Here is a 10,160-nt window from a genome sequence, read left to right on the forward strand (position 1 = left end):
CCCATCACCTTCTTTTCCACCACCTCGGATGCAGTTTAGGGGTACTAGCCAATCATCTCCTCTTCTTAAGGACAAACATTTACATTATATTTATAAATACACCAAATTTTATATAATTCTACCCCTTCATCCCCTTCCCCCCTCCCCCGACTTCCCAGAACTGAGTACAGGGATAGATACATAACATCCCAAGTCTAAATTAAGCAAAGACTTGATAGATCATTGATGGATTTGTGTTGCTATTATTAATTTGTATGATGAACTATTTGAGCAAGATTTTGTTAAACTCAGCATAGTGAAAATCTAAAATGTATTTAACTGAGCCTTTGCCCCATTTAAAACGACAGTATTCTACACCAAAGGATTCGTCTGTTTTAAACCTTTTTTTCCCCAGTTTGTTTCCTATGACTTCCATTGTAAATTTAGATTCTAAACAAGTTGGTAGATAGGCCCCCTCAAGAATGGATTTTTTTTGGGGGGGGGGAGGGGAGTCAAGAAAACCACAATGGATTTCCCCAATTGTCGATAAGGCGTTTTAAAATATTCAAACCGCCTCGCCTATGGTTGCCTCACACTGCCCTCGAAAGATTCCTACCACCTTCTTCCCGGAATGTATTTCACCCGGAAAAGTCTATATATGGCTAGTCGGGCGCGCAGGTGAGTCCTCGCCGCTTTACTGCACAAACCCCGCCCGTCGGCCGCTCCCAGTTTCGTGCAGGTGGCGTTGTGAGCTATAAGAGCTCGGAGCCAACGAGATTCACGGGTTCACCTTTGGAGAAGCGGAAGTAGAGGGAATACGAGCGACGCAGGTGCTGAGAGGCGAAGTGTGTGTGTGTGCGTGCCTGCCTGTGTGTGTGTGGGGGGGAACCAGGTGTAACCTGAGGAGGCGGGCGCGGCTGGCTGAAAGGAGCTCAGTTTTCCTGCGGAACTTGCTGAGCAGCTTAAGAGCAAAGGGGGAAGCGAAGACACAAGAGACTGGAGCGTCGCCCGCACCTGTTTGCGTCGCCTTGTTCTACCTGCTTTCTTAAATCGCGGACGATGGGATTTCCTTCTAGGGCTGCTTTCCTTCTGGGAGCGCTGTTGGCGCTCGCCGCTACAGCGTGGAGCCAAGGTTTGTATTCCCGGACTTTCCTCTTTCAGCTCCTGGCTTTCGTGCGCGCGGGGGGTGCACCGCCTTGGGGAAGAGGAACGCCACACAAAATGGCACCTCGTCGAGATTCCCGGCCTTCGTGTGGAAGAAGGGGGGGCGGCAGGTTGCTTTCATGTTGGTGGACACGAACAGCGGCGGCCGGGCTTTCTTGGCCGCGATTTATGGGGCGGCGGGCTGGAGCCAGTTGGAAGCAGGCTGGCTCTGGCAGTAGCAACTCCCGGAGAGTTGGAGGCGGACGCGTGGAGCCAACGCCCTGCAGAGCCATGGCGTTTGGGTAGCTCCAGCCGTCCCTAGAGGAGAGGCCGATTTGGAGTTCCCAGACTTTTTTCTTCAGCATGAAACTTTCCGTAACGCTTTTCTCCAAGGGATAGAAACTTTGTCCTAAATAATTTCAAAATTAGTTTTGTTTTAGAATCATCTTAAGAAATTTAACTTCTTAATAAACTTACCTATAAACTTCCTTTATGGTTTCACTCACATAAAAAGAGTGGTAGAACTCTTAAACAGGCTTAATTTTTGTTAAACTAAAACCAGGTAGATTTTCTTAAATCAATGTGAGTGGACAAAGTGCCCGTATACCAATAATAGTAGATGTAGATCAATAGCAACTCCATCTTAACTCCCAGTTAAAATGGAAGCTTCTGTATTTTCTGGTTTGTAAAGCCTTGAATATAATAGTTTTGCATTATCTGAGCTCTTTTAAAGTTTTCTTAGGTTGTTTCCCTATTTTAATGTTGAAAGTCTAGCCATTCATCTTGAGTTGGTACAAAGCTATGCTGGTATAAAGTTTGCCGTCCCCATTTTTGATCGTTTGTGTCTCTTTTAAGCTGCTGGAGTCACCTGACTTCTCTCCAAGGTAATAGATGACAAATCTAGAAGCTTATAAACAACTTGAATTTACCCTTGGTGTCAGAATAAAAAGGGTGAAATACTGTTTTAATACCGGTACAGCTGACAATGCTGTTCCATTCAGGGTTTGGGGACAATATGAAGGCAGAATAAGGATGTTTTCAGGGCATGCTTGTGCCATCTTGGGTGAGAGTGAAAAAATATCTTAAGTATATAAATGACTGAAAAGTAGATTTCAGTCCTGCCTAACCTTGTCAGTACTGGAAGCAAAGTTGGATTGTCTGGTTAATAGTTAGATAACCAGAGAATATTAGGGTTAGAGGCTCAATTGTGAAGTCACAAAATCTCCCAGAAGCATTTTTGCATAGTTGAGAAAGCATGGTTGTGACTATATAGTTATAAATAGTCAAGTACAACATGAAGTCTTTATCTTTTCTTATGACTAGAAGCAAACCTGTAGAAACCACCATTGCTTCCCTACCCCCTCCATCTTGGTTTTTTTTTTTTTCATTCCAGCATACACAAGTTCTTGCCACATTGTAACAGGATAGTTTTGGTTTCATATACTGTATGTCCAAAATGAATATAAATTTCTACAGCTGATTAAAAGGAAGCAAGACTGCTTATGCCTGTTAAACACTAAAATAGACTTTGCTGTTGCTTCCCAGATAATTTTTTTCACTGAACTGGGTGGAGATACTTGGGAATTTTCAGCTGGATTTTTTTTTAGTACTACTTTAATGGAAAAAAGGTATGGTACATTTGAGGAGTCTATGGAGATTCTCACTCATCCGGGTCATAGTTATGCCAAAGATGCTTTTTCACAAGGCAACTGGACTTTCTTGTTTTTCTTTGAAGACATTTCGCTTCTTAACCAAGAGGCTTCTTCAGTTCTGAAGAAGAGTTGAAGAAGCTTCTTGGATAAGAAGCAAAACATCTTCTAAGAAAAAGTCCAGTTGCCTTGTGAAAAAAGCATATTTGGGATTTGAGAAGGAGGTTCACCTAGTTTATTTTTGCAGAACCAGATACTACAGGTTCTGAACTAAGAGATAATATTCATCAGAAGAGGAGGTCTACAGAATAAATGTTAGAAGTAGCAGCTTTGGCAATCCCTGAGACCTATGATTTGAACTGGAATTATGTTTTTCACTGAAATAATATCAAAATTAATATTTTTGGGATTTTTCCCTCTGAGTTTATTATTGAAAGCTATCTACAATGATGAACATCTTATATAAAAATGTTATCTAGAATATCAGTAAGCGGATACATGGTTTGCTTTAAAGCCTACTCAAGAATCTTTATGGAATTGCAACATAAAGAGAAAATTTCAGATATGGTATGTGGTATTGGCTATTACAAAGTCAGAATTCCAAACTCTCATTAATTTGAATTGTCTCTGTTAGCAAAGGAATCTTTCCTGAAGTAGCATGATTTTGCAGGTATCTGCTACAAAAAAATGGAGACAGTTATCTATTTGGTGCAGAATACAAAGGGCTATTTTGTAATCATTTGGTTTGAATATTACAGAATGTGTATGTGAGAAGAACAAACGGACAACAGATTGTTCTGTTTTTAATGGTGTATGCCAGTGTAAATCAATTGGATTTAATATCACAGTGAACTGTCAGACATGTAAGTATAAGAACTGAACGAATTCCATTATTCTATTTCCATTGCTTTCTGACAAAAATATTGTATTTAAGTTAAAATAATCCAGTTACTCTTTACTGTTTTTACTACCTTTTAGTGACTTCAAAATGCCTATTGATGAAAGCAGAAGTGGCTGGCTTAAAATCAGGTAGAAGAAAAAGACCAGAACATGCACATGTAGACAATGATGGCATATATGATCCAGAATGTGATGCAAAGGGCAACTTCAAACCTAAACAGTGCAATGGAACAAAGACTTGCTGGTGTGTGAACAGTGCTGGAGTGCGAAGAACTGAAAAGAGTGATAAAAACATTACATGCCAAGATGTAGTAAGGACAAGGTAAACCTGATATAAAATTGAATTTATTTTGAGATCTGTATGTTGTACCATTCTATTTTAAGGTTAAAACATCAGTAACATTTTAATAGTTTATACTGACGTAACAAATTGAGACCAAAAAATTAGAAATACACAAGTTGAGTGTCCTATTTCTTAAGCTTGTGATTAATATTCAGAGTAATTGAGCATAATGTTTCATATTTTATTTTTAGCTGGATTATTATAGAAACAAAATATCGTGACGGAAATACACACCCAGACAAAGCTTCCCTTGAAAGGTATGTCTTTGTAATTATCACTGCCTACTTAAATGTAGCAATTTAGTAGACAAAATGATTTTCACAATGTAGTTGAAAAGAAAATGGTTAGCACAATGTACTGTGCATGATTCCTGAATACGAGATTGTGATGTCACACCAAAACAAGTAAGAGATCATAAAAATATATAAAATTAGTTGGTGTCTGTCTTTCATTATTCAAACTTTTTGTGTGTAATAAACCATAGAATAAGCTGGGTTCAGATACTATATATCTTTTTTCTGACTTGCTTACCTAACCTTGCAAAGAAATAGGCAAAACATGAGCAAAATGGACTTCTTAGGCTAATTTTATTAACATTCTGGTTTACTAAACCATAGCTCATGTATTGAAGTATAAAATAATCAACCAGCAAGTTGCTCAAAATTGCGCAAAATGGACTTCTTAGGCTAATTTTATTAACATTCTGGTTTACTAAACCATAGCTCATGTATTGAAGTATAAAATAATCAACCAGCAAGTTGCTCAAAACTGCTATCTAGCTAGTTTTCATAGGGGGAAAGTGATGGAGGGATTGATAGGGGTTTCAGTACTAAATTGTTTCATAAAGGTCTTTCAGAGGTTTTTATTTCTTTCCTTAATTCCCAGGAGTATTGGAAAAATCTTTACGGAGCGTTATCTTTTGGATGAAAAGCACATAAGTTTTTTGGTATGTATAACAGTTATTGGATGCTTTCATGGAAATATTACTTCGGGTTATCTTTCATGGGGGCATATACATTTTACTTTTGAAGGTTTAGAATCAACCCTGATTGAAGGTGTAATGTCAGTTTTATATATGTAATTGTATTACATCAAGACATCTAAAATATTTTGTTAATTCAAATTTTAAATTATTTATTAAAAATGGGTTTAAAAGCCTGGTTAATTAAGAAATAAAACAATTATGATTAAACTTGATATGTGATTTTTTTTAAAGTGAAAGTATTTTTTCTTTCAGCATGAGGAGCCTTTCATTATTATCAATCTCAAACAAAATGTTTCAGAAAAAGGAAATACTGATGTGGATATAGCTGATGTGGCATATTATTTTGAGAAAGATGTAAGTATGTGGAGCTTTTAAAGGAAAGTAAAGTAGAATTAATGGTATGAATTTATGCTGTATTTCAATGGTTTGTATTTCAAAAGAATAATTGAATCATTCATGTTCCTGCTCTTTCAGATCAAAGAGGACTCAATCATTACTGAAGGTTTTGGAACCAATGTTGTAGGAAAACCTCTTCAATTTGAGAACACAGTAATATATTACGTTGATGACAAAGCACCAGAGTTTGTAATGAAACGTTTGACACCTGGACTTATTGCTGTAATTGTGGTTGTAGTCCTGGCAATAGTTGCTGGTATTCTTGTACTGGTATGTTTTTCTTATTTAGAAGATCTTAATTCTGATGTTCAAATAAAAAGTATCCTAGAGTAGATAAACATAAAGCCTATTATTTTAGATAATTCTTGAACTTTCCATTTCTCCCCTGGGCCATTACAATTCAGCCAGTCCATGATAAACAATAAATGCTGTATTGTTAAAATAGAAGATTATTAACACTGCCTGAGCAGGGGGTTGGACTAGATGACCTCCAAGGTCCCTTCCAACTTTTTTTTTATTACTATTATTATTATTATTATTATTATTATTATTATTATTATTATTATTATTATTATTATTATTATTATTATTATTATTATTATTATTATGAAATACAATAGCTACTTAAGACTCTGTAAAACTGAGTATCAAAACCCTCAGATGAGTCATCAACTTCTTCACCTCTATAGATATTGGTGGAATAAACTGTTGATAAGTATATTGGCTATTAGACATCATTTATTTTATCTAAAATAAATACAGGTAGTCCTCACCTTATGACCACAATTGAGCTCAAAATTTCTGTTGCTAAACGAAACACTTGTTAAGTGAGGTTTTTCCTATTTTACAATCTTTTTTTGCCACATTTAAATGAATCACCAGTTTAGTTAGTAACATGGTTGTTAAATGAATCTGGCTTGTCCATTGACTTTGCTTGTCAGAAGGTCACAAAAAGTGATCACATGACCTTGGGACACTAATTGTCATAAATATGAACCAGTTACCAAGCATCCAAATTTTGATCACATGACCATGGGGATGCTGCAACGGTCGCAGGTGTGAAAATGGTCATAAGTCACTTTTTTCAGTGCTGTTGTAACTTTGAACAGTCACTAAATGAATGGTTGTAAGTCGAGGATTACCTGTATGGCATTCTTATGGGGTAGTAATTTTTGAAAATAATAGCCAGTCTGGACAAATAAAAATGTAAGATAAATTTATAATAAGTTTTATAAATTTTTAACTACCAATTCTGACTCTTAAAGTGCTACATTTATTCTTGTCATAGAAGCTAAAACTATAGGAGCTATCCACTGGACTTGAACACCTACTTAAAAGTGCCAGCCAGCAAAAAATATTCTTGTTTCATATGACATGATTCTTTATAATATTGGGGTGGATGATGTATTATGCAATGTGTAATTTTATTTTAGCCTTATTATATTTTAGTTTTGTATATTCTTAATTATTTTAATAGTTTTTATATTACAATTGATCTCTCTGGTTCAATACTGCCCACAGAAGGTTCAGGGAATCTGATGTCCTCAGTATTTTGTAAAATTAGTTCCGACTGCTGAAACTAACAATTTATCTATGAAACATTTAAACCACCTCAGTGAGAGTTCAGAACATCTAGAAATCACCAAATGACTTATCTCTTAGCCTATATTGGTGAGTGCAGTAACCCTCCAAAAATGCAGTTCTGTTCCAACTCTTCAAAGTTAGCAGAGGCTTTAAGTGAAAACCTGCCTCATGTAGTATTAACCTGTAATAGCCCAAATAGATGAGCCAAAGACTGCACATTTCATGAGTAACATGGAATGGTTTTATAAGTGACTATGCGATAGATCATATGGATAATTGGCATCAATAGTTTCTGGATATTGTATCTATGTTCTGTTAAATTGATTCTTGAGTGTGTTGGAATAGAAAAATACCTGAGCTGTTTTGTTTTCTCCATGTAGATATTTACTCGAAGAAAGAGCGGCAAGTATGAAAAAGCCGAGGTAACTATTTAGATAGTAATCGTTTTAATTTTTTAAACTATGATACAAATGTGATATATGTTTTATTACAAATAGTTCTTAAGACCCCTGGAATCTCAGTTGTTCACACAGTGACTGACATTCCAGCATTCCCAGTTGTGGTGGTTAAGTGATCTTGCCGGTTGTTAACTGGACAGGGTTCCAGATAAAGAGCGCAGGGTGCCTCAGGGAGGTGGGGGAGGCCATAATGGGCCCAATGCAGGCTACACGCAAGTTGGGGGAGGGTCTTACTTGGATTTTTGGCGCCTGAGCAAAGAGACTTGCCTTTCTACTCAAGCACTGCAAATCCATGCTGAAATCCAGGCAAGATTTTCAGCCACAGAGTGGAGAGACACGTCTCTCCATTTGTTGGTTGAAAATACCACTTGGATTTTAACATGAAGGGGGATTTTCAGCCCCCAAGTGGACAGACATGCTTCTCTATTTTAGGACTGAAAATACTGCTTAGATTTTGGCATGGAACTTTTTTAGCCAGCCTTCAGAGACTAGAAGGAGTCTTTTTGGCATGTGGCAGTAAGTTGCGACTTTTCCTGCAGGCTTCCCAATTGACTTTCTGGGGGAGCTGGCAGGAATGATTGCATATGACAATTGCCTGATTGCAGAGTGCTTTGCAACCTGTTGTAAGTGCAAACAGATTGCCAAGCATACAGATCTCAATCATGCGACTACAAGGGTACTGCAACAGCTATAACCTCACTCATGAGTCATAGGTCCCTTTGTTTTGCACTGTTGTAATTTCAAACAGTCGTTGAATGAATAGTCATAAGTTGTGGACTACTGTAAAGATATAAACTAGCTTTAATAGTTAAGAATATTTTGGTAAGAATGATCCAATTCACATAATAAACATCCAGGGTTTCATTGCTGTATAAGCTCACGGGCAACTATATAACAACTATATTCAATATTCTAATGTTGGGAGAATGTTTAATATGATTAACTTGTGAAATAGCTTTTTTGTAGTGTGAGAGAATTCTGTAGTGGAACAGTTACTGTAGTAGTCTTGTTTTTTATTCAGACTGGGTTTGCAAACATGGTTAAATTACATATACTTAATAATGTAAAATTGAATGTATTCATTCAATTTTGAAATGTATTCATATTTTGCACAATTATGGCATAGAAAAAACATCATTCACTTCAGACAGATTAGTATTCTTTGTACTGGCAGAAATTAAAAAGGCAACCCATTAAAAATAACTTTTTTTGTCTTCAGGTAAAGGAAATGAATGAAATGCACAGAGAACTAAACTCGTAACATCTGTAACATGAAATGAAAGGAAGACTGTGGTAAATAAAAAAAATTGACAGAAGAGAATATCATGGACTGCTACTTTTAAAAAATTGTCTGAATCTTTAAGCAATCTTTCTGCTAAACTGGCATATTACTGTATTTTGAAGCTTTAAAGATTCTATTAAAAGTCATAATTAGCCTAACCAGATAAGTGGCATTCTTTTGTCACTATTTCTGATGTAACTTAGTAATGTCCTTTTGGATGTCTTAAAAGTTTGTTGAAATATCTGATAATTAGTTACCTAGGCTGCCAGGTAACTCTTTTGAATACAAGAGTGTATGTTTGTATATATTCACATTTAATCATTTTTTTTACACACAGTGAATTTTAATAAAGTTTGAAATGTATATACCAGTTCTTTCTTGGTATTAAGATTTGCTTGCATGAGGTACTTCCAAATACAGAGAGTCTGCGATTTATAACTGTTTGACAGAATTGAATGGACTTATGATCTGCGCCCATAGTTACAGCCATTGCAGCAACGTCATGGCCACATGATCAAAATTTGGCATTTTGCAACCCGCCTGCACTTATGATGACAGGAGCATTGCAGCTTCCCACCTATCCCTCCCCCATGCCTTTTGGGCTCTCTGTGCTCCACAGCCCTTGTTGACATAGCTGAGCTTTCCTGTCTTCTTGCTCCTGTTATCAAGCAAGAGTGCCTTTCTGCCCAAATGCTCAGGAAGCTCCAATGGCATTAGCGCAAAGTGCTACCTCATGAAGTGCTAAACACACATGCACAGCAGAGTGAAAAATAGCCACCCTGCAGGAAGTGCCACATGCCCGGGAAACTCTAACGATGCAGCAGAAAAAGAAATGGCAGTCTCCTGCTTTATTTGCCAGCCTACATGGAAAGTGGTTTTGCCCCTTATCTTTTTGTAGCTCAATAGACAAGAATCTAGGCAAGCATAAAGTTTTACAACAGCATGTTATAGGGTTGGTAAAAGCTGCAACTACAGCATTATTTGTTAATTATTAAACTATAAGAATATTATTCTTTCTATGATATAGAAGCCATATGTCAGAGAGCTTGTGCTTCAGAGTTCAAAGTACCCAGATTACTGTTAATATATGGCTCCTCCAAGTGCACACTAATTTTTATTAACATAGGCTGGATGAGAGATCAAGCTGAAATCAAACTGAAGTAAAATGAAAGTGCTGCTGGTATATAAAAAACTGGGATTGAGTTGAGATTCAGTTTGCTTTACATAGCAGTGGTAAAGCTCTAGGCTAGGTACTGGTTACCACTGGATAGTAAGGAATAAAAGGGTGAGGTATTATCAGCATATTGAGTTTCTTAGTTCATAGTGTTGAAAGACTTTCCCATCAATTTTTGTAGATAGTAAGCAGCACAGGAGGCAAAATGGAAGCATGTGGGACATTATAAATCAGGGGTGTCAAACAGCCGGCCCTGGGCCGGTTGCA

The 10,160-nt window shown here is 36.9% G+C and overlaps 1 protein-coding gene across 1 annotated transcript; it reads left to right on the forward strand.

The window, feature by feature from the left end:
* Window positions 1–855: 855 nt before the first annotated feature.
* On the forward strand, window positions 856–9,082 carry LOC107284138 (epithelial cell adhesion molecule). The gene is made up of 9 exons (XM_015812153.1): window positions 856–1,111; window positions 3,530–3,634; window positions 3,750–3,993; window positions 4,206–4,271; window positions 4,900–4,960; window positions 5,252–5,353; window positions 5,474–5,665; window positions 7,360–7,401; window positions 8,657–9,082. Exons 1-9 carry the CDS (start codon window positions 1,039–1,041, stop codon window positions 8,696–8,698), a joined length of 927 nt encoding a protein of 308 aa, XP_015667639.1. The 5' UTR covers window positions 856–1,038; the 3' UTR covers window positions 8,699–9,082.
* The last annotated feature ends 1,078 nt before the right edge of the window (window positions 9,083–10,160 follow it).

The sequence above is a fragment of the Protobothrops mucrosquamatus genome, unplaced genomic scaffold (assembly GCF_001527695.2).
Source record: "Protobothrops mucrosquamatus isolate PMUCROS unplaced genomic scaffold, P.Mucros_1.0 scaffold_57, whole genome shotgun sequence".
Lineage (NCBI taxonomy): Eukaryota > Metazoa > Chordata > Lepidosauria > Squamata > Viperidae > Protobothrops > Protobothrops mucrosquamatus.

Excerpts from the sequence above, each read along its gene's own strand:
- LOC107284138 (XM_015812153.1), top strand. The coding sequence starts at position 1,039 with ATGGGATTTCCTTCTAGGGCTGCTTTCCTTCTGGGAGCGCTGTTGGCG. Across the intron at positions 3,994-4,205 it reads CAAGATGTAGTAAGGACAAG|CTGGATTATTATAGAAACAA; the intron begins GTAAACCTGATA and ends TTTTATTTTTAG. Across the intron at positions 4,272-4,899 it reads GACAAAGCTTCCCTTGAAAG|GAGTATTGGAAAAATCTTTA; the intron begins GTATGTCTTTGT and ends CTTAATTCCCAG.